We start from the raw sequence: 24,877 nt of genomic DNA on the forward strand, positions 1-24,877 counted from the left end.
GCACCATACATCCATCATGTACTTATAAGCGAGATAAACAAGGTCTCCTGGGAAATATGCCGCAAGAAATATATAGGATAAATAACTATATCAAATGTATGTCAGTGTGCAAGAGGGGAAAATCCATTCATTAAAACCAGGGTGGAACTGCAGTGTTTTATTGTACCCTCCAAGCTTTTAGTTTAAGAAAGAAACGTACGTTTTTGCTGCTTATCTCATCTAGCACAACTCTCACGCTGGCCGCTTCAGCATGAGATATATTAGCTTCTTTGACTGGCATTGTAAATGTGTAATTGCTCATAATCTGGTTTTTTTTCCAGACCTTACAGGCAGCTTCTTCCTTTCTTTTGACTTCAGCTTCGCTGCTCCCGAGTTTCAGCCGCGCGGATGTCTGAGCCCTGGATGCGGCGGGGGCCCGGAGTGGGAGGAGAGGGGCTGCGACCAAGCTGCCTTTGGCGTTTGAAGGAAACCCTTGGGTTTGTGTTTCATTGCCCTGGGTTGCCAGGTGAACGATGAACTCTGCCCTGCACATTTCCTCGCTTTCATCTCCGTGCTCCAACGCCACGGTGTTCAAAGTGGAGAATGAACAACTGCAGGCAAATCCCAGCTTTTTGCTCTTATTTATATGTGCTTCATGGTGGTATTTCACATGCGGTTTCTTTAATCACTAGGATGTGTTCTTTTTTTGGTGGTTCTCCAGCCTGTGATCTATCCTGCTAGAAATGGCTCTAAAAGCTGAGGGTGCAGGTTGCCTTCCTGCAGGCCCCGTCCCTCCCCAGCCCCCGACTCATCCCATCTTTCTGTTCATTAATTTCTTCCCTCTGGTCACAAAAGAAGCGTACGCGGCTTTCTAACTAAGGTGACTTTATATTCATTTACTTCCAGGCGTTTTCCTGAGTCCTAAACAGCCGGTGTAAAGGTGAGAATCGCCTATGAGCCAAACAAGTCCTTGGCGTAAGAGCCCTGTCTCGTGTGTCTGCATCACCTGCCAGCCCAGCGCCAAACGGTATCGATAAAACCGTTGATGGGAAAACTTGTTGTGATCCTACATTTCACATTCCTCTGGGGTGTCTAAATCATAGCGATATATGGGTGCTTCATGCTGCTGCATTTTGCCAACATAGAAGACATCAGCTTCAAGCCTTTGGGAGCAAATTCATCTCTGGGTGAATAGCACCTTTACCTGGAAAAACAAAGTTGGCAAAAAAGCCACAGCTTTGCCACTGATCGTAGGGATTTTTCACAGAACAATTGCATCTCAGCATTCGAGGCAACATGGTTTGTGTTTTCTTATACAAAAAGAGCCTATAGTTTCATTTTCAAGCAAAAGAGAAGAAGGGGTAAAAACATGGTCCTTCGCAAACGCGCACACAAAAGAAAATATGGGGCCAGGTCTTCAGGTAGCATAAATCAGCTGCGGCGAAGCAGCGACACTGATTTACATCAGCTAAGTGTCAGACTCTAAATCACCGCTGACACGCTGTTGAAAAACAAGCATTTCCAAGAATCAGAGCTACAGCGGAGCAATTTCTTTCACTAAACCCTGATTCCTTTCTACTCCCTCTTTCCATTCAAATGTATATCGAAGTGCTCCTTTGTGCTTTGAGGTTTTGTTGCTGTTGTTGCTTTTCATAATGCCCGATTCCTTCTCAGGGCTTTTTTTTTTTTTTTTTTTCTCTTTCCTTGTAATGAAAAGCACAGTAAAATGAAGTGCCATTCGCCTTCCGTCCACCCCAGGTTTTTGCGGCAGTTCATTAAGAAGAGGGAGCTGCGGGCTCTCGCTGCGGTCTCTGGACGCGGTTCAGTACTGTATGTATTCTTGTGCTGAGATTTATGTCTTACATTCAAAAAAGCCCCTTAAATCAAGCAGCCCGTTAGCATCTTCTCCAGCTCTGGGTGCCTGGGAGATAAAACGCCTGCGGGCCAATAGTCAATTCGTCACTAATCTTAAAGAGGAGTAGCCTTTGCTTGTGTGTGAACATCCTCTGCCGAATGGTTGTGTTCGAGCCTCTCTATTTATTACTTTATTTATTTATTTAAGATTCTTCGTCAGTTTGGGTTCACGTTTCGCAATGATGCTTTGGCATCTTTAAGCTTAAGCCTCCTCCCACACAGAGCAGCATATGGCTTTGCTGCAAATGCAGCCCTGGCCAATATGCTGGACTTAAAAATCTGACAGCGCCAACTTATAAAAGTTTCATGGTACATATGTCAATACCAACTGCATAAAAATGCAAGGATCGTGAGCTTTTAATGTGTTTTCCAAAGGCAAATAGAAAAATTTCTGTGAGTCAAGCTTACTTATGTAAACTCTTTTAGTAAATTTATTTCATGGCATATTGTAGCCCCACGGTCACCCCCAGCAGCAAAGCCACCTGTGTGGCTTCTCCACCATCTCCTGTATCGCGGCAGTGCCGCTGTGAACTGGTGGGGCTCCCAGTGGGGCAAGGGCGAGGGGGCAGCCGGGCACGCGTTCGATCAACCGGAGCAATTGGGCTGGTTGTACCCAGGGAATCCAGCACGGCTCCATACATACAGAAATGCAATACTTGACCATTATTTCTCCCCAGCGTAATTCCGTTGCAGGATTATGCCCAGAGTATTTGTAGCCCAGCACAGACTCCAAAATGCTCTTGACCACGTACCTGTGGGGAGCGATGCCATGGGGTGAGTTTTCAGCAGGCTTTGTTCTGCAGGTCCCTCCCGGCGCAGGGCTCCCCGCCGCGCTGCGGGGCCGGGTTGTTGCACTGCCGGCTGCGCCGCGCCGTGCCCGCCTGGCAGGGAGCCCAGCGTGACCAGCAGCTCCAGCGCCCGTTCGTCTCGCCGCCTGTAAATGCATTAAAAAAAAAAAAAGAGGAGGGGGGGGAAGGTATTCAGGTCTGAAGTGCTGCATATGGCCTGACTGCGGCAGCATACGCTGGGTGGGAGCAGGGGAGGAAGATCCAGCTGAATGCCACCACCAGTTTGTGATTTCAGCTCAGGCTGTAACGTTTGCCGCGAGCGGGACTCCCCGCTCCATCCCAGCCATGCCCAGCACACGGACGGCTGTTGAGATCAAGGCGCTTTGAAGCCAGGGGAGATGAAGCAGCATCACCTTCTTCAGACACCAACAGCTGTTTCTTTTTCTCCTCTGCTCATTTGAAAGGCTGCGGTTTGGCTTTCCTTTCCCAAAGGGCAGCTGACGGCTCTCTCTGCACTAACTTTCCCACCTCCGACCAAGCCAGAGGGACAAAAGTCTCTTAACGTCGTGGAGCTATTTTGAAAAGTCTGCCCATCCCTTTGGAGATGGGTCATTTCAAGGCTTTTTCATTACAGTACAGACTGAGTTGTCAGGAGCGTTCGATACTATGGATTATGGCGGTGCTCCTGAATGATGGGAATGCTTGATGGCTGTCATTTACTGTCGTTTTTTATTTACTCAACTGGCCTTCATGCCTGGCTTGGGCACTTTATTAATCCAGACAGCACAAATGGATGTGTGTGCTCTTACTTAGTGCTGGCTGAAAAGCTGGATTTCCTGTCTGCTGGAACATTGTTCTTTAAAAAACTGGGTTTGGTCTTCAATGAGTTTTGAAACTAAAAGTTTGCTTCATTTCCCGTGAGCTGGAAGTGTGTGTCCCCCCACTACTGCTAAAAGCAGGGAGCACAGGGGCCGGCCAGTTCGGTGGGCTGCTTTGGGGCCAGCTCCTGAGCTTTCCGTGCTCGTCATCTAGGGTAGATTCCTTGGATTTGGAAACAACTCAAAAACCTGAGATTTTTTTAAAGTAGCCCACTTCTGAGTCACTGAAGCAATGCTTTTGAGTTCAGCTTCATAAACCACCTACCCAGCTCTGCTCTTACTCCTTATCTCCTCACAGCTTTGCTTTTCCAATGGTGAGACCCCAGCTATGAGCACACGGCTGGAGGCCTGGAGCTCTGTCTGGTGGAACTGCTCTGAAGATGGATTTTTCTGCCAGCTTCAAGTGCTGAGATTTGGATTTTTTCATCATCATGAATCAGGATAAAAATATCCAGAAAGAACTGTGACAGTTTTTGAAACAAAAGAGCATGTTCCAACGTTGGCTTTTTTTGCCACCCATTTCATTTTTTAGGATAGTATATAAAGTAATAAAGAAAACATATAAACAAAAGCCTGTCACTTTGGAAAAACACATTTTTTCTCTCCCGAAATAGATAGTTCCCTCTAGTTAAAATGTTTCCCTATGAGGTGGGGGGAGGAAATCTGGCAATGTGGCAATTTTTTACCATAACAGCATTTTTGGTGGCACATTGCTTGTCCACCACTTCCCACTCGCTTAGGCTGACCCTTCCAGCCTCCCTTCCCGTTGGGGTTTGCATTAGGGACATGGTGTAGTGGGCAGGTGGTGTTGGGTTGACGGCTGGACTCGATGATCTTGGAGGTCTTTTCCAACCTGTATGATTCTATGATTCTATGATTCTCGCCCTTGTCGCAGGCATCCGTAGGGGGATGCCGCAGGCGCTCTGGAGAATGGCCATCCCGAGGACGTGACGTGCCAGTCAGTGAGGACCAGATGACGGTCTCGTTTCCAGTAACGAGCTGCAGGCAGGCAGAGCCCACCCCCGAGCTGGCACTATGGGCAGCTGGGCTTTGCCTGCGTGCTGCTGCTGCACCCCAGCTCAGCTTTTTGCAACATGGCAGTAAGTCTCCAGCTGTTAAACACATCCTCATTTCCACTAATTTATATATAATAATCACCTGAGCTGTTCATTTAAGTCTCTTGCAGGGCTGCTTAGGATAGCGTAGCAACAAAAGCGCTATGGAAGCAAAGGCTTGATTGGCGCATGGATGCAAAGAGCTGTTGGTTAACCACGTGGAAGGGAAAACCCTGTCCCCTTGCTGCCTTTCGCCCTCCCCTGCTGCGGGTGCACGCCGGGGTCTTACCTCGGCGCTCAGTCTGCTCGCAGGCAGGGCCTCCGTAACCTGGTCGACACTGGCAGAAACACGCGTCTCCCACCAAAATGGGTTCACCGTTGTTCTGGCACGGTCCACAGCGGCAGGCGTTGAACTCCACCAAGTAATCGTCCAAAGCCCGTTTCAGGTTTTGCCGTTTGGTTTCCATGTCGCCCAGGTTGCTTCTGCGGAGAATTTCGTGGATGGGCTGCAGCTGCGTAGGATGGAGACGAATAGCATGGAGACAATTGCAGCTGGGCATCAACTGAGATGCCACCACGCCGCAGTCAGAGAGCTGTGACGTTGCTGGATAAACTCAGGGCTCAGAAAAAACTCATTTATCTTCCTTGACAGCTCCATGTACATCATGCAAATGCATTACCACGACTGATGGGCTCCAGTGAGAAACCACCGTTCCAAAACCCTCCTATCTTAGAGGTTTGTGTGGGATTGGCTTTTCTGGACATGCGTTGGAGTTTCAGTCTGGATTCAAATGATAAATTAAAACAACCCAGTAAGCCCATTTTTTGACCAATTTCTTAGCGCTGTCACGATCTCAGGGATTCTTGCATGCTTTTTGCCTTTTTGAACCAAAATGTTTAGGTAAGAGCTTTGGGCAGTGGGTGTCATCAAAATTTAATGCCAACCTACCACTAATGGTGACTGGATTGTGAAGCATCCGGTAAATGCTGAGCATGAAGAATTTTACCTATCTACATTTTGTCCTTTGATGCAGCAAAATAATATTGTGCCACCTACAGCTTTAAGAATATAACGTGCTCGTAATATTTCCAGTAGCAAAATCCAGTTCCTCTATACCATTCAGCAAAATTAGCCCAGCGTGGGCAACTGTAATTATAACTCGCCTTCTCCATTGAACCTGTTTTATAAAACTGGTTGGGTGAGCCAAAGGGCTGCGGGCTTATGTGCTGGTGGTCATATTTAACCTCCTGAGATGCTCTGAGTGGCTCATTGGGGTGTTTTAGGTATTAAACTCTGTTTAGAAAATGGTTCCCTAAAAAATCTCAGCCCTTCTGTTGTCACCTGTAACAAAAATTCAACTGAATATTAAAGCTAAAAGCCCAAGGCTGGTCTGAGGACATATATTTATATTTGTCCATCCATGCATCTGTGCGAACGCTGCACGTCCTGGCTGGGAATCGGTGGAAAGCAATCCCAGAGAAGAGCTGGACATCGTCTCGTTGCCCAAGGCGCAGTGAGAGCGATTCGTGGGGAGGATCAGCGGGGCTTTGGGAAGAGCTCTTAGACAAATTTGCACAAGCCTGTTTAACAAACGAGAGGGAGCTGCAGATAAGAGCTGCTGAAGTGGACATGAGCGCTTATCGGCAGCTCCGGTTGCACAGCGACTGCTGAGCTCTGGAGCAGCCAACGGAGAGGTCAGCACATGGTTTACTGGAAAATTGCAATACATTTTGCCCAGAATTGATGGGAACTTGTGCAGAAAGGTCAATAACCTGCAGCATGCGTTCAGCTGGAACTGAAAGTGCTTCTACTTTATCAGGGCTTTCTGCTGTCAAGGTGCTGCCCAGGAAGGTTTGCAGATTCCCTCTTGCCCTGCCAATAACGCAGATGGTTCCTGATTCCACCTTCCCTTCTCCCACCCTCTGTCAGAGGCAGGAGCAGGTGTGCTTTCAAATGAAGATGAGAGGGATGGAAGTGGCAGCGTGTCCCTGCCGTGACCGAGGTCTTTCCCCCACAGCTGAGCTCCTGGAGCAGACCAGCGATGGTAGCATCTCAGGGTAGGTGTGGTACTCCTGACCGCAGCTGAGGAGTGCGCCCGCCTTCTCATGCCTCTGTGGTCTCTGACCCTGGATTCTCTCTTCCTTTCCATCCCCTCCGCTTGCACCCATCTCCTCCTCGTCTCTGAAGCCCTGTAGGATGCTTCAGTGATCTTTGCATTTTATGAGGCGTCCAATAAAATGAAGGGAGGAGGAGAACTTGGCTGGTTTTTATGGCCACGGACCCTCTTTGTGGAGCATGGAGAGAAACAGGACCTACCTGACTAAGCAGCCCAGGAGCCCCCTGCTCCGGGAAGCACCCATAGCAATACCCACCATGGTCTACAGAGGTTAGGCATAGCCGCTGCGGCTCTCAGGCAGGTGAAAAGCAGGGGGATCTATGCAGAGCCTTTGCTGGGGGGGCAAGGCTCCTTCCCCAGCCCCCCGCGAGTCCCCTGCTTATACAGGAGGGTGGACAGTGTCGGGGAGAATAATAGGAATGAATGCAACTGCAGAGAGCCATTCATCGGGAAGCTGCTTGGGGACACATCAAAAACTTAACTCGGCACTAATCCAGCATTAAGCTCCTTGTCTGTCTCCCTGCGGCTGCGGTCGGTGGGAGATGTACTCCCCATTGTGAAATGAATAAGAGGTTACCAGATCAGTGGCCCATTACATTTAATCTTGTTCTGTGATGGGATCACAATAAAAATACGAAATGATCTGCTCGACTACACTTTCATTCCTTATAGCGGCAGAGTTTCTTCAACTGCAGAAAAGCCTTACCTCAAAATCAATAACAGCAGGATTATATTTTAATGACCTTCCCCAGTGACGATACATATTGCCATCCCAACTGTTTAAGAGCCCTCCGCTGTAACTGGTATCTCCACCTCTAATCCGGGGAATAATATCTTCCACAACTGCACTGTTGCTCTCAGGATCTGAAAAGTTGAATTACACCCATATTATTTAGTTACCGTTTCCACACATACCCTAGAAACTGCTTCATGGAGGTGAGATCAATCGTGCAAGGGGCTACCAGTAAACGGCACTGATGCTGCCTTCTGAAATCGATGGGAGCTGGGCATCCCCCGCTGGCGGGGCGAGCCCTGCCACGTTATCACAAGGTGATGAGTTGAGCATCACAAATGCTCTAAGCTGGTGAGACCTGAAGAGCCCGCACGCCTCCAGCCGTTGTTTCTAGTTAGCACGGGGGCAGTCGATCACGCTGTCTATATCTATCTGGTTAAGTGATTTACAAATCTTGGGCTTCTTAGCCTCTTTGAGTACTCTTTATAGTCCGGTTTGACTTCTTTAATAGTTGCCATGTTGCCCTTGTCATCCATGTGCAGTCTGTCATGGCTCTAGGGACTGCAGCCTTCCAGCCACCCCACTGCCTCTGGTTACACGTGTTTCTAATCCAGGTGTTGCTACCTTAATTCCTGCTCTTTCAAGAGCAATCAGTACTCCTGGAGACTTGCACCCAAAGTCGCTTTGGTCCCGCGATTGGGCCTGAGCCACGGCTGGGGATGGCACCCGAGCTCCCTCCTTCGTCCCCTTGTGTGACCCTGCTTGAATCCCCATGCCCAAGTGACCGAGAGAAGCGATGCAAGGTGCCTTAACAGCCGTCTGCCCTGCTCTCCTACCAGTGCTCAGAAATCCTTTCTTTGCACAGTCAGAGGACGACACAGACGCTTCCAAGTGCTGTTTACTCTCGCTGACGGTGAGGCCAATTGACCAGCCAATACAGGCACTTATCTCTTCGGCACTGATGTCTGTAAAACAGAAAGGAAACCAGTACAATTAGTGACTCATTCCGAGTGGAAGGATGCTCATTTTCCTACTTGGTTTTTTCCTATCAATGAAGAAAATATTCAGTTATTTGCATGGCCTGTTTTTCAAAGTCAAGAGCTATTCCAGGCAGAGGACAGCCTTTAGTCTTGCAGTGGAAAAGTCAATATTTTATTGGGGTATATTGGGCTTATCACATAATAGGTGAAAAGGGCAATGTCCCTACTGTAAAATTGTTTCCTTAGAAAGTATTAGAAGAAAGTAAAAATCTTAATACCAGGCTTCAGGCATGTATTTCTTTGTTTGATCTATTTATTTAAAAATAAAACTTTTTTTTTGTTTTTTTTTTTACAGACTAACTCATAACTAGGGTAAAGCTGGGAACAGCAGCTGAAATCAATCGATCCTTGCTAATTTTCCTAAACTGAGGATCTGACCCATGTGTTAGTGGCTTAAGTAGCTTCTTAAGTAGCAACTTGCAAAAGGTCTGTCTGCTGAGAGCTGCCAAAGCCCTACTGCCGGGCTGCCGCTACCGCCACCGCCACATACATCATGAAAATATGTAACTGGAGACCCATGAAGCAACTGCAGAGGGGAGAAGGGAACTAATGAGGTGGTTTCACCAAGGTAAGCAATGCGCATATTTCATACAGCCTGGTTTTATGTACACACTTCAGTGTACTGCAAATATAAGGCTGTCTTCTGTAATAGTTAAAAAATCCATTGATTTCAATAAATACGGGTGCTGTAAGTAATAGGTAACTTTTATATTGCTCTTTTTGTCAGAGGATCTTAAAGTGTTTTACAAAGCAGCCTGGTGATCAATACCCTGGTATTGAAAGGGAGGCACAGAGGTCAGCGGGATTTGTGCATCGTGGCTTAATGGTCTGAAGATCAAACCTCCGGCCAAGCCCCGACCCAGAGCGTTGTCTGCTGACCCACCTCACCCCAGCACTGGGGAGCAGGGTCTTGTCTTGCTGATGTTTAAAATATTGGTAAAACGCTCATAGCTCTGGTTTTGCTCCCTTCTGCACACTGTGCAGGAGAGGCTTGCTGGAGCCATGCGGGGCATGTATCTCTTGTTGGCTTGGTGGGTCCCAACCGACGGAGGTGCTCAGCACCCTGAGAAAGTCCTGGATGCAAACTGGTGAGAGTTGAAGCACGCTCAAGACTTTGAGGGGAATTACATCCCATTGCAAAACTGGGCCCTTGAGAAAGATTAAATGTGTAGCACTCAATTACTTGTGCTAAACTGTTCAACAGTTGTAAACAGTGGGTAAAGTTCATTCACCCAAAGCAACATGAGTGATTGCTTATCTTGGTGTTGGAGTGCCATAAAATTAAACTTGAGGAACACCCTGATTAATTGATTCACCATGGTTCCCGTTGAGTAATTACGTTCAGCGAGGGTCTGTCAATACAATTCGCTATTGGTTGCAGCAAGATCGGGTCTTGATAAATGAAAAGTGGTTATCATTGCAAAAGGGTGGTCGTAGAAAATATTGGCACTTGAGGGGGGAGCCCTGATAGTTTTTTTATATGATATAATTTGTGATAGTTAAATGTGCTCGAGTGATAAGATTTACTGCTGCATTTTGAATTAATCAGAATATATGAAGACTCTTTCTAATTTACTCTGTGCATAATGTTTCTCCCATAAATGTTCGTGTAATGTGTGAACACATTATGCTGTTTTCTGCTAAATAATAGAACCATAACAATCTATTTTAAAAACAAGTAATGAAAAATATTGATGGCAGAGCAACAAGGGACCTCGTTCTGACATATGTATTTATTTCACTCACGACCACATCCATACAAGTCCTTGCAGCCTGAAAGCTAGAAATGGGTCTGGCAGCAAAACTGCAGTCCTAAGCTCTGCACCGGTGAGTTGTGGTCTGTTCCTGGGTATCTAAACCCAGAGGGTGACTTCATTTTCAAAATTCAGGTTTCCTAGATGCTTAAAGTCCAGCTCATGCCTATGCCTAGCTAGATGCTCAGTGACCACCCAAGCTGTCTCTCATTTAGGGAGGACTCAGTCTAGGGATCTTTGTCGTGGGCATGTGCTTTAGTCACTGGCCTATAAAAAAGGAGCGTCTTCCAGAGCATTTAACACATATCCTCATGGGCTAGGATGCAGTGGTTGATCTAAAGCAGGTGCCTCGCTGCTCAGCCCTGCGGGGACTAAGCGGCACATCTCCAGGCATCTGCAGAGCTTCAAACTCATCTTTTGAAGCTCTAATTTTAAGACTTGAGCGCTTAAATCCTGATCCTGACCATTCCTCAGGGGAGGTGGATAATCCTCTTGCAAACACAGCCTTCAAGCACGGCTGTGATCGCCATTAGAAAAATCGGGGTTTTTGCTAAATGCTTTTAGACAGTGGCATATCAGCCACTGCAGGCGGGTCCTTCTGGGTCTACGTCTGACTTGGTGAATGTGGACTTTCTAGCAGATGAAAAATTAGATGAAAATTACAGAAGTGTGCTACATTAGAATGAAAATTACATCTCTACTGGGGCACATTTTTGTGTTTTGCTGAACTTCAACATCCTTCTTTCCTAAAATAGGGCATCTCGTAGCAGTAAATCTCCTCCTTATATACACAACAAGCACAAGATAAAGCAAAATAATAGCCTCCCTCCACATGCTCTTGATTCATTCTTCCTCTGAAATTGGCAGTCTGCTTCCTGAAGACTTGCTTGCCAAGATCTTGTTCACTTCAATATCACTCACTCTTCGAAGTGAATAAATGATCTGAAGAGGCATCATGTTTCCAAACATTAGTAGTTCAGGAACTTGATGAAAATTCTCTCAATTGGTAATTTCTTGTGGAAAAATTGGCATGTTAACACTCAATATGGAGTGCATAGTTATCCTAGTGCTGATGGTACCAAACCATTTCAGACCAGAAGCAAATTTTGGGGCAGAACCATGGAAATTAATGGAATTACAGCAATTTGCACCAACTGCAGCAATTTGCACCTAGTGTCCAAGATCACAACTTTCTTTTGCATAAATGTCCAGCCTGGAGTTACCAAGGCAGCGTTACCCTCAGCAGAGCGGAGTGATGGCCCGTAGGGGAAGTGGGATCTATTGCATTGTCAACACCTTTGCAAAAGTTGACAATCCAGTTAGTGTGCTAAAGTACCGTATTATTTTTCTGCATCTTATGTTTTTGATTAGGAAAAATGTTATGCTTTGGCTCACCAGTAATGGCTATTCTTGCGATCTAGACATCTGCAGTGGATATTGTATGTAACTGAGATTTAGAGGTATGGCTCTCCAGCCTCATACACTCTAATTTGAGGAGACCCGGAGCTAACAGAGGTCTGTTAGTCTTCGGGTGTGACACTAACCAGAGTAAAGCGGCAGAGATATTGCCAAGTGCAAGACGTTATTTCCATTTACAGAAAATTGAAACTCTCGCTATTAGGAGGCTAAAACATGAGCGGGCTATCTTTCTTTACTCTGGATGAGTTCGCAATCCTTGGGCGTTCATGAGAATGGTCAGAACAAAGACTATAAGAAATAGGAGAAGTTTAGAGAACTCTAGCAAGTGACACTGGGAGATGATGGTTGTGGGGAGCAGCCAGAGCCAGATGAATGTCCACTTTGGTAGACTGGACCCACCCCATGGTCTCCAGGTTGGAAATGCTTGGTTTAGAGCAGAAAGTTGTGAACAGAGAATAACTTGTGGTTTTCTAACCTTTTCTTCTCATTTCCTCCTTGTTAATGACGAGGATGTACTCAAAGATGCCTCCCATAGTGCCGGATGTCATGAAATGGGTGCCGTAGTCATTGATGAATTTGGCATACATGCCATAATTGTAGGTGTCTGGAAGCTCCCTCAGGGAGAGCAGCACGTCTTCATCCAAAACGATGTTGTCCCTTCTCATCTTGAAACGGGCTGTCTGCACCTTCGTCACACCTCTAATGAATCCAACCTCCTGCAGGTAAAGAAAAGAGGAGCTGCCACTCAACGTTCAGTAAAAAAAAAGTCATTTCTAGTCCTTAGGTTTGCAGAGGAAAGCCTGAATCTCTGACTGTCAGTGGATGTTAAAGGCATGAAAACCAGCCCCAGTTTAAATGAAATCAGTGGTAATTCTTTTACAGGGAGTGTCTCTTTCTCGTGAGTCTATATGGGGTGGAGGGCAGAGCCATGGGTTGGATGCTATGGGGTTTTTTTATTAATGTGAGAATAAGATCAGAATTGGGCTCCACATCATTCCCCTCCATTCTCCCTTGCTGTTATTTCTTCTTTCTGCCTTCTTTTCCATGCTGTTTATTCCCTTTTGCTTTTTTCACAGCCTCAACCAGTGATGCAGGACAAGGGCTCATGGCAAGCCCAGCCCAGCCCGGCAGTGGGGAGATACCCCGGCCAGGAAGGTGCTAATGGGGGGAGGATTTTCTGGATATACCACCAGATCCATGACTTCTCTTCTAGATTGGCCATTGCCCCGGACAAGGCTCCAGTGCAACAAGAACAGCCCTTTAAATTATTCCTCCAATAATTGATCATCATTTAGCTGCGAACATTGTGTGAGTCTAGACAAGGGCACAATAAATACTCTAATGGTGCCAATTTCCAACAGCTTTTAAGGGCATTTCAACTCAGAACACCATCAAAGTAATTCTTCTTTATTGTTTTCTGTCAACAGCCACGAGAGAAGTGGAGACGGGGCACGGTAAATGTGGGAAATACCAGCATTCATGTTATTAGATTGGAAAGGAGTCGTCACAGCTAGTCCATGATGTAAACTCACTGTGAGAAATACACCCTATTATCAGGTACTCTTTTTTTCAGCGTGGTATTTTAACCTCCTGTAAAAAGTAGCATATTTCCCCATCGTAAGGCAGATTGTATTAATTTGAACAAGATATATTTGCTACCGGAGATCATTCCCTGAGGACAACTGTTTTGATCAGCATCTTGATATTTCCTCTTCCCTCATCATCATTTTAAGCATTTTTTTTTTATTTATGTGCTTAATGTAGCCATGAAACAGGATGGGATGAGATGACATGTGTTGTGGTACTTCGTAATTCAATTTTATTCCCACTCCCTGTTTGCTAAAATGTAGTAAGAACAACAAACAGGATTACTAACGATCATACATTTGCAATTACGTTAACAAATTAAGGTACAATTACTACGTGTTAAAAAATGCAATTGAGAGAATAAACTGACATAAGTTACAGCCAGACCATGCGATGCACAGATGACACGATTTGAGCATATGCATCATTGATTTTTTTTTTTTTTTCTCTTTTTTACCTTTGCACTGTATTGTGTGAAATTCTTCAGGGATCCTTTGCCACCTGATAAAGTGAAGCCCAAGTCTAACTGCAAGGGTGTTTCTTCAGGCCCAATTCCAATGGTAAAGCCCTTTGTTCTGAATTTATCACTTTTAAGGGCATCAAGCAGATCCTTTGAATCATCATAAAACTCAAAAGTGAATCCAGAATCAGCATGAGCCTAAAGTGAAAGGAGCAGACATTAATTTTTCAGGTACTTCCCTTCCTTTTTAATCTCTATTTCTTTAAGGAGCTGGTCGTGCCTCTATTGAAGCCTGTGATGCTCCTGACAGCACCAACACTGACTTCAGTGAACGTGGAATAAAGAATTTAGTCACGTGCCATTTCATCTGGAAATATGTGAGAAACACAGATAAAGCCATGCATTTTGCTTCATCCATCTCCAGGCGGGGGAAAGGTTTGTGTTTAGCCACTCAAAGCAGTACCACTACAGGCAGAGCTGGTAATGGTGCCTATTAAGCTAGCTTGACGCTTCCCATTATAAACCCCTCCTTCCAGTTCCTTCCAGCTCTGCCAAATCCTAACAATCTGGAGTGAACTTTTTCTCTCCAGCCTGCTTCTGGATGAATTTATTTAGGAAAAAAAATCAACGGCGGTGAGCCAGCCACTTGCAATGGCAATGCTAGAAAACAAACATTGTTTTGCCTGTGTTTTAGAGAAGTGACCTTTTCCTTGACAGCTCTACTTCGCCAGGGTGTGGAGTTGAGCAGCCTTGCTGAATCTGGGCTGTGCCATTTGCCGTCTCTATAAAAAGCCGGCTAAATTACCCACACTGAAAAAACCATCTCATGTCGTCATCAGTGACTTTCTAGACCCCAGGGGGTAGAAGCTCCTAAGTCAAGACGCATATGGGGCATGCTCAAGCACCCCTCAGTGCCTGACCATGGTGCAGATGTCCTTCCACTGCTAGCAGCAGATAAAGGGGAGAAGAAAATGTGGCCCGTGGGGTGGGTCTGTCTGGGTTCAAACTGGGGACTAAGGGGCACAGGGCAGTCTGCTGGGAGGACATGAAAGCCACTTGCATTGAGCCTGTAGCTGCAATATTCCCCTAGAATAATGTGTTTTCATTCATTCATGTCAAAAAGCATGATAAATGTTGAACAGTGTGGCCAAGGCACCCACTTACGACGTGGAGACCCAGGTTGAATCCCTGCTCTACTTAGTTCAGTCTCCGACATCAGATGTGAACCCCAGAGTACAGACGTTGTGATACATGATGATGACTTTCAGGATCTTTGTTTCACTCAGAATTTGGATTTATGTCCCTTGTAGCCATGCCGTAGACTTAAAATGCTTTCAAAGATTGAACCGGTAGCATTCTTCCCGTTTTACACATGGCCAACTTCATCCCTCAAGGGGCAAGTGGCTTGCGCAAGCTCTACAGCTCATTAATAGCAGAATCTAGAGAAAACCCATTTCTCTTGGCTCTGACTAGGCCAGAGTAAGCAGTGGGGATGCCTGGGTGATAAAGCATGTTAGCCGTAAAAGAGCATTTATATCATGATTGCCTATTGTCTTGGGGACAGCTGGAGAAAGGTACCTTGAAAGACAACCTGTAGAGAATGATAAAATATACATATCTTTAGAGGAAGTTTGGCTTTTAGCTGGGAAAACATTGCTAAATTTGATTCAGAGTACTTACTAAGAATTGGTAGATGTGAAAGTTGTAAGGTTTGCGGAAATACTTCTCATCATCTCCGTAGTACAGATGTTCACATGCAGCGTCGTACTTCAGCTCCCGCCACTCTCCGTTGTAGACATACTCACAGTGGCCTCCAAAAAAATTAGGGTCATACACGTACTGGCTCTCTTCCTGTGTTAGGATATTGTAGCTTGGAAAGAAATAGCCTTCAGAAAGTTATCCATAGCTCCTGTTTTATTTCCCCAACAGTCTCTGTCACTGTTTCTGTTCTCCTGGCACTACAAGTTATCTGTCTGTCTCTGACTTTGCATTTGGATAGCACCTAAAATACAAGGTTGGGTCTGTTCTCCTTGCTCTCTCCTTCCCAAAGCTAACAGGAGACAAACAGCCATTTTATTTCCAAGACATTGGTTTGGACTCATACGCTAGAGATGGAAGAAACAGTTAAATCGCCCAGTCCATCCTGGCGAGTAGTTATGGAAGTCCCGAAGTCCTGGAATTCCTCCAGGTCCCCCGTGAGTCTCTCGCAGCCTAATGCATCTCACTGTCACAAAGTGTTTTCTGGCATTCCCTGTAATTGTTTTCTATCTTTATTTCATCTCCTTCCTTTTAATAATGGTCCCATTTCTCAGGGGAATTAGCAGCCTCCCTAGACTTGCAGTCTGCTTGTGCTTTGCCAAGTCTCTCGCTTATTATTTCCTTACGCCTCTTTCTTCCTGCTCTCCAGCCATCGCAGCTGCTGCCCTCTGAAATCCCGCCTGTTACTTAATATTCCCTGTAATTCCATGGCCCCAAATGAAAGCATTATTCAAACTAGACAGCAGCATTGCTCCTCACAACAGGGAATTGTCTTTAAGACTAAGATAGTAAATGCTGTTGCTTTTGTGTGTTCTGCGGGAGAAACTCATCAGAGAGCAGTATTAAATGGGGTGCTCGGTGAAAATTAATATATGTCTTGAAAAACTTTTGGTGGACTTTCCCAGGCCCTGGGCCAGAGAGACACTTATCTCATGGACTCCAGAGAGCATTGGATCGAGCTGATGGGAAAGTTATCTAATGGACGACTACATTCTCATACTGAAGCCCGTGTTCTCCAAGTGAAACTAAGCAGTATCTTGGTTAAAACGCAAGATTTAAAACAAAAATGTCACAACAGACAATTTGCCTTTAAACTTGTACTGGATTGTTCTTTTCCGTGTATTATCTCACCAAAATTTGAAACTGAATACAGTAAAACTTCTTCATGGATAGGTGTATTTATCCTGCACATATTCATGTGGAGCTCAGGCTCTCTGCCTTGAATCTGTGCTCTGAAGTCCTAAATCCTGGAGTTAAATCTTCTCCTTAAGGATAAAAGCCACCGGGATGCTGCATCTCCGAAGTCTACTCTTTCCTTTAATATATGGCTTTTATCAACTGGAGAAAGTTGTAAGATAACTGGACTCAGAGAACCGGGATATATTTTTACACGATATACAAGGGACACTCACAAGTACCGAGAGACCAGGGTCAGACAGTAAATTTGAGACAGAATTTGAAATAAAAGCTGGAATGAACCTTCCAGCCTCCCTCATTGCTACCCACGGTTGGGTGGGACAGTAGCTCTCTTTTGGGTTTTGTACAGCACCCTGTCAAGTCACGGAGCACTGCTATTACTAAGGAAGAGCAATATAACAGACTTAATCCTGTTTTGATTGTGAGAGTGGCAGCTATTGATTAATTACTCACCCTTGGACGGCTTTTTCAGACCCTGGGATTGGAAACAGATGTTCACAAGGGCTTTCAATATCTTCATCCTCACAGTTCTCCTCATCAGACCCATCTCTGCAGTCTGGCTCTCCGTTGCACACAAGATGCCGTTTAATACAGCGACCTGAAGTGCACAGGTACAGGCGATCGCTTATCCGCCCTTCGGAAAACCTTTTCGGCAGCTTGCCCCGATTGTGGTGTTTTCCCCCCATATCTCAGGGTCACAAGAAGTCACGCAGGGTCTAAACACAGCGCTTTTCCGTTGGGAGCTTGCTTTTCCCAGCTCCTTGGGGGGAGGTTTTCCTTTGCAACCTGGAGCGGGCACAGCTTGGAGTCCAAGCCAGCCACTCCCTTGGGCTCCCATGGGATGGGAATCAAGTAGAGGTCACCTCACTGCCCTGATTTTGTTATCTACAATCATGCTTTTGGAAGGGAGCTAGAGGAAGCGATAGCTTCTCTGCTTGGCTTAGGGAAGTCAGCTCTGTCTGGTCAAAGTGCAGTTTTTTCCTCTTCCCATTGCAGGAGGTATTTGGGGAGTTTATTGCAATAATCATAGCTCAAGAATGGATGCTTGCAGGAAGGGCAACTTGAAAGTGCTTTTGCTTCTGAGTGTGAGGAGAAAACCTTGACATGATATTCATGGCAGGAATCAATGCACTTGCCTCAACGGAGCGATGAGGACCTGCTCCAGCTGAGGAGCTGGTCACAGAGCTGGCGCGCATTTCTAGATTTCAATAGGATTTTCATTAAATGCTCAAGATGGGAGTTTGAGCCATTTGTGTAAAAACAAAAATCTGTCAAGGCTAGTCAAACTTTCAGAGAACAGCCGCATTATATCCCAATCCTCAGAGCTGGGGATGGCTAAAAATAAATAAATCACCCCAACAGATTGCTAGTTGGATTCATGATTGAACTATGTCTTTTGCAGGGGGAGAAAGTGGTGTGTTGCGGGAGCGGTGGTGCCCGTGGAGGGGAGTGTGAGCGTGTGGCACAGCAGTTGGAGCAGAATATTTCTACTCTCTTTGTTCCACTGAAAAATTAACCTTTTCCATGTCACACAGCCTTCTTTTCTATCCAAATCTAAGCGTAATGTGAATTGATTTCTGTAAAAGTAGGGAAAAAACCAAAGATGGGGAAATTTCCTGCTTTCTCTTGCGCTGGTTCACCATACTGAACGCATTTTGGCAAAGCTCTGCCCTTGGCAGGGGACTGAAATCATCCCAGGTCTGTCCACCCAGGACCGAAACCTCCTGGGCAGGAGTTTGTGCCCAGTTCACTCACCTGTCTCCTCGCACCGAAAGTCCTTCCCGCAGCCGGGGGCTCCACTGCACGTCATCTCGGCACGACAAGCTTGCTCGTCCCAGAGGTGCCCCGCGCATCGCCGCCCCGCGAACCCCGCCGGCTGCACCAGCCTGCGGTACCGGTGCTGAACCGCACAGGAGAGAAAAACACCGCCAATGCCTAATTTGTATCCCCCAGAGACGTCACCTCCACAGGCTCTAAAGCAATTAAAACTATCACTTTTAGCTATATTGTTGTTTTTCGGTGTAGTCCGCAGACTTTGCACATGATAAGTGGAGAGGTGGGAGCTCAGGAGATTTGCTTGAAGTTCATACAAGTGAATTTGGGGGGGCCGGCATGACTGTACTTAAAAATCTCTTCCTTATTTTATATCTTGGAAATAACATGGACTTTTTCCAGTTATGCATGCTTTGTCCTGGAATGTAACAGGCTCAGATGGACACAGACACTAATTACAACACTGATCCTGCAACATTTCTGATGGATTATTAATGAGAATTGCTGCTCTTTAAATTAGGAAGCAAAAAAAAGAAAAGGAAAGAGAGAAGAGCCAAATCATTTACTGATTATAAGCACAGGAACAAAAAATGCAGGGATATAAACTCAGTAGAAAGCAGAATTTTGTCAGGTATTTGAAAATAAATTCTTGAATTATGAAGACATATGTGAAATGATATTAAAAAACTCAGAACAGGAGCTGATGAATGAAGGCTGCTTTCAATTTCTTTTCATTGGAATATTTGCATTAAGAATCAGGGGATACTTAATTAAATCCGAGATAGAAAAAGAAGAAAGTCTCGGGCAAATATTCTGGCCTGATTCTTCCACCATTTGCCTTGATTTTGCATTTTGCTGTTCTGCTGCCTTAAAGGAATTTATTCCCCAGTTTACACCAGGGTGAGTAAGAGCCTCTCTAGTAGAGGAGCATCTCCATCATATTTGGATGAGTTTACTGGATGCTTCAGAATGATGAATATGTATAGTATATATAATTAATGTGTGTACATCCTCATCACAGACACATCTGAAGATAAATGAATACATTACAGTGGAGTCTTACTTTTTTCTCTTGGCAAGGAAAGCAATCAGTCCATTCTGACCACTGGCTCAGCTGACAGTCGACAGGAGCCGGAGAATTAACATCTCTGCTGCTTCTTCTAGGGAGGGGAAGAGATAGTGGTCTAAGGTCTTTGAAGTTGTGTTTTAAGGAGGGATGGAGGCTAGCAGGGAGAAAATGATCTCTGTGTGTGTGGTTTTCCACCAGGAACGTATTTGGTAGGAAATGGGAAGCATCCCTTAGCAGGGGTGGCTGTACCACCCGAGATGCCCCGTCAAATATTTCACCATCAGAATTGGTCAGAGGCAGCACGTGCAGGACCTGAGGATTTTGTCTTGGGTTTCCTGCTCTCCCAAGAGATCCTAGCGCTTTCCAATAGGTAGACTGCAATAAAATATATGTACATCATATATATAAGAGCAAACACACTGAGTGAACAGAAGGAATGTCGAGAAGAGACGAGTGTTAAGGAAAAGCTGCTTCTTTGGCTTTCTTCTCAGAAGCATATCACAAACTCCAGGAGTAGTGATGTTTATCACCATGGGCCTGTTCTGAAATCCATTGATTTCACTTTTTGTACACCATTGTGAACTCACGGTCAGTAATTTTCCCGACAAGTCGGAAATCAGGGTCTGATTCCCATGGGCTTTGCAGAGTGGTGGGAATGGCTGCACCGACAGCGCTGAGAAGGCAAGGTACAAAGCCATGTTGGCTATAGGAATGTGTTGGTTGACTATTTCTAAAAGGAAATACCTAAATTCTGAGAAGAGGGAAGACACTAAAGGAAGAGTATAAAAGCAGAAAACGGCAAGGGTACTGTATCGCAATGGCCCTTGGATCAGGCTCTCTGTGCATACAGCGAATGTCATCATACAACAGCAAGAACATACTTCTCTTGCCTTCCAGCCCAGTCGTTACAATCTCTATTTCTGTCCCTACTCCTACAATCTTTATTTCTGTAATGCGTTTCTTTGTCTTGAGGAGCAATCTGTGGCATGTCAGTACAACTCCGTCTTTGCCACAGGCTTCGAAGCATTTTGAGGGGTTATTCTGAGCCAAAACATTATTGTGATTATTTTGGTGATTAACTAATGAGCAGTCTGTTTTACTTACGAGACTGCAGTCCAAAGAGAAATATTGATAATTAGCAGAGGTACGGAGCACATTGGGGATTCATCAGAGGCTGTAGAAGAGAGACTACTAAATGAAAGCCGCAACAGCTCGGCAAGGGAGCCTGTGGATGCAGATCAGTGCGTGAGATAAAAAGCCACCGTGTCTCCCGGAAAACCACAGGAGCCTGCAGACAAACACGGGGCTGGAGGACACGCATGTATTGATGCCTTTTCGCTCTGACAGGAGGATTTGTGGGCTGTATCCTTCAGCACTTCACAAAGTCCTTAATTGGCTCACCTTCGATTGGATTTTACATTTACCTCTTCATTATTCTGCCTTGTTTGAGAAGTTCATCAAACATCAAAAATCTCATCTTTGTTCATTTTCAAAAGGGATTATCGGAATAAGCCTTCATAATTAAGTGTATCACTACTACATTTTTTTTTCCTTTCCGCCTTCTCCTTGTCTCCACATTCCAATTATCATTGATACCTTTTTTGATCCTTCTAAATCATATTTGCCTTTAGAACAAGCCTGAAATTAATAGCTTTTAATACAAAAAAAATCCAACTATTTTCCTATCAATGACACTATAGCTTTAGAAAATAGTAACTTCTTTATTCCCTTCCTTCAAAGCCTAAATAACACTCATAGGTTAATAATATTGATCAGGGGAAAAATATAGAGAGATGAAGATCTAGCTTGGATTGAAAATTGGGTTATAAACCTGCACTTGTTAACTTCACGTTGTCAAATGCAAAATAATTGTAACGAAAAAGAATAGGAAAAATATTCGCTCGTAAATCCTCCTGTATAGGGAATTCATTCCACGTGCCCCAAACCAGTATGGTAATTTTGGTAAGGAAGTTTAAGAAGGCTTAATAGTCATCTCTCAAAGAAAAACCATTGTGCAAACAGTTCATATAAGAAGGAATTACGATGCCTAGCTTGGGCTTTGGACAACTGCCAATATTTTTTTCCTCTGGTAGCTGTTTACAGAGAGCACAGTGTGCACATGCCTCAAGTCAGGACAAAATTGATGGGCTGACTGACTTGCCCGTAGTTCCTATATGTAAAGCTGGGGGGGAACAGTCTTACCTCTGGGAAGGCAATGCCTCGAGCTCCCTGCGTGCTGTCGCCGTGGCCTGACGTGCCGTTGAAGCCAGCGAGCATACAGAGAGAATCAGAGGAGAAAGCTGACGCAGGCTCCACCGCATTGTTTTTCCATATGTAAATGTTTGCTATAGATTAGCTGCAAACAAAAGCTTTAGGCTTCAGGACACCGTGGGGCAAGCACTGCTAGAAGAAGCACGGAGCCCACCGGACTCCAAAACGCTGTGGTAAATCATTGACGATGGCACAGATCAAATCACAAAGAATCAGGACACATCCCGGAGGCCTTTGCCCTTTTGGAAACAAATTCCCAGTTTTCTGGCAAGGGAATGTATTAAACTGTGCAACTGTTTCCACATTAAAGTCAATCAAGTCCTACTGCAGCAGCGTGTTTCTTGTCCAGCCTGCACCCTCCTTTTAATTTGAAGGAGGAGGAAACTCATTTTATTTCCCACAGTGACTTAACTGCAATTTTGGTGCGTCTGGTTGCTGACCAGGGAAGAGCTTCCCAGTACAGCAAATTGAAGATTATTACAAAATTCTATTATGAGGAACACAGGCCTTCCAGATACATCAAGGAAATGTCAGTTCAGGTCCTTCCCATTGCCATCCCCATAAGATAGTGTCCCATCTCCAAAGCTGATGTGAGTTATCACCTGGTTTTTGATGGCCCTACACAGTCACTGCAACATGAGAATCTAAATCTTTGTTTTCTAAACATTTGGGGTGAGGAAGATGCTCCCTAAATCTGAAATTGTGTCTTACCCATATGCTGTGCAAACCCATCTGTTAGTGGTGGCTCTGATGCTTTTAGCTGGTTGGGATCTTAACACAGAAGTAGTGGATGCGCACAAGTATAACAAAGCAATACCATAGAAAGCAAGAACACCATGGGTTATTTATTATTAAGATAATAGTCACAAGATGAGAATATTTAGTTTTCGTGTGTTGGAAGAAAGAAAAAATGGCCATTGGAAAGACACTGAGTTATGCTATAGCCCAAGTAGCCCCATACCTGTTTCCTTGAGCTTGCACGTATAGTCTGCAAAATTCCGCCCAGGGCTCCTGGGCAGGCACAAAAATGCATAAGGAATCTATAACTTCATTAGATATTAGTTAAAAAAAAAGGGTAAGGGATCTATGGAGACTTTTGTGTGCGAGCAAGGATCTGTATCTCCTTGCTTTTTCTTCTGCATAAGTGGGCTGAGATGCTTCATGCATAAATGAAGTGTTCCCAGCAGACAACTGGAAGCTTGAACCTCAATAAATTCCAGAGAAAGTGTAATTATTGTAGGAAAATCTGGTCTTGGGCTATTACAGCTGTTAAGCAGAGAGTGAATTGTCCTCTGTCCACAAAAGACTGGGATAGAAGTGTCACTTTGTGTATTTCCAAATTAATTGCAAAGCTCATTTCAATAGCAGGTATTGTAAATTATCAAAATAAAAGGACCTCTTACCGTGTTATTTTAATGTAATTAGAGTTCAGAATGACCCTGGGGCTTGTCTTCGCTAAACACGAAGAAATGTAGCACATGGGTAAACTCTGTAGTGAAATGAAATGAAAACTGCCTTTTTGTGACCTTCGAGAGTATGTTAATGTAATCCCTTACCAACTAATGCACTTCAGATGAGTTCAGAAAGTACTTCTCCTTTCTTCGCCTACACAAGAAGAACTCAAATAAAGGTTTTAATATTTTTTTTATATACTATTAAACCTAAATTGCTTTTGCCTGGGAGAAAAGCAGGGGATTGAAACTGGCCTAAGGCGATCCCCACCGTTACCTCCCTATTACACATTACAGCCTGTCTGCATGTTGCTCTTAAGACAAAACGACATAGAAAGGTTTTAGCAATGCTTATAAAGGTCTGGTGGGGATGGGCCCCACTGTCCCCGTGGTGGGAGCCTCCCTGGCCATCTGCCAAATCCGTCTTCGGTCGAAACTTCTGCCGTCCTGTAATAGAGATGGCTGCTTTGCACAGTCAAGTGCCTCCTCAGCATCTAAGCAAGACCGTCGAAGCATTATATCTTTTCTGTTCTGATAGCAGCGTCAGAAACACACCATCTATATAATGAAAGTTATTTGCGGCACGTCTCCCAGGTAAAAGGCTGGGCTGGTTTGTGCAATCAGGCACAACAACAATTTCGCACTGATAGGTGAGGTCGTTTGGGGGGGAGGCGTGCGAGAGAGATTTCAGCGGCAGGCAAGGCACACCACGTTAGAGGTGAAATTAAAGAACCTTTCTCAAAGGTGTTATGTTCCAAAAGCGATATATATAAAAGTCATGGTTCCATTTATAACGTTATGAATTGAACTTGTCTAAAATGTGTGTTGGATCCTTGCCTCTAAACCTGAATTAACTCTCTGAACCTCGGGCTTGCAATGCTAGCCGTGCTGTCGACAGCGATGCAGTCACCTTCAGGATGATGAGCCGTGAACTGAAGTCTTGGGGCTCTCCAAGAGCATGGGCATACGGGCTGTGAGCCGGCTGGGCTGAGCAGCGAGCTCGCCGCAGCAAAGCCTGGGTGGGAGTTTGCGTCGTCACTTTGGGACTATTTCCATCACAAAGCTCTTTTCCCCGACACTGAAGGACCCTTCACTGCCAACCGCTAATTAGAAGAGACGTAACTCCCCATTTACAACTCTTACGTATCTAAAATCAGGAGCAGATTAACTCAGTGTAAACAAACTTGGGCACCCACTTTTCCTCTCTGATAGCAGTAGAGGATTTTGTTCCACTTCAGAAAGTCTCCACTTCAAATGTCTTTGGCCCAACAGAGGGAATTAATTTCTGCCTGCAGAATGCATTGATCTTTTAAATAGCACCTGAACAGCACATTCGGTAACGTGGCTGTCTACACGAGCCTAGCTCCGGGGTGAAGTTATATTACAAGAGCTAACATAATGTTGTTGTTGTTGTCCAGCAATTTGCATTTGTACTTTCTTTATATGTAGATTTTTATTTTTAGTATATTCATATGGTTTTTCTGCAGGGGATACAGCTACTTAAAAGAATCATCCTTTTCTATGCCAATATTCTATTTATAATTTTTTGTAGTACATTATTCATGCAATACTGTAAATCTGAATTTTGTTCCTGACTTGAAGACCATGAACATCTAATGACAGAGTCCTGTTCT

At 44.9% G+C, this 24,877-nt stretch overlaps 1 protein-coding gene across 2 annotated transcripts; it reads right to left on the reverse strand.

Moving 5' to 3' along the window:
* Nucleotides 1–144: 144 nt before the first annotated feature.
* On the reverse strand, nucleotides 145–21,967 carry C8A (complement C8 alpha chain). 2 transcript variants are annotated; one of them, XM_075155689.1, is made up of 12 exons: nucleotides 21,724–21,967; nucleotides 19,516–19,612; nucleotides 18,435–18,579; nucleotides 17,133–17,277; nucleotides 15,405–15,594; nucleotides 13,722–13,922; nucleotides 12,153–12,393; nucleotides 8,301–8,429; nucleotides 7,438–7,595; nucleotides 4,904–5,126; nucleotides 2,646–2,827; nucleotides 145–1,183 (listed from the first exon to the last, which is right to left on the reverse strand). In XM_075155689.1, exons 1-11 carry the CDS (start codon nucleotides 21,840–21,842, stop codon nucleotides 2,676–2,678), a joined length of 1,800 nt encoding a protein of 599 aa, XP_075011790.1. In that variant the 5' UTR covers nucleotides 21,843–21,967; the 3' UTR covers nucleotides 145–1,183; nucleotides 2,646–2,675. The 2 variants fall into 2 exon arrangements, with proteins under 2 accessions (XP_075011790.1, XP_075011789.1); XM_075155688.1 differs by lacking the exon at nucleotides 145–1,183 and having other exon boundaries at nucleotides 2,233–2,827; nucleotides 21,724–21,964.
* Between the last annotated feature and the right edge of the window lie 2,910 nt (nucleotides 21,968–24,877).

Source organism: Calonectris borealis, chromosome 8 (assembly GCF_964195595.1).
Source record: "Calonectris borealis chromosome 8, bCalBor7.hap1.2, whole genome shotgun sequence".
NCBI lineage: Eukaryota > Metazoa > Chordata > Aves > Procellariiformes > Procellariidae > Calonectris > Calonectris borealis.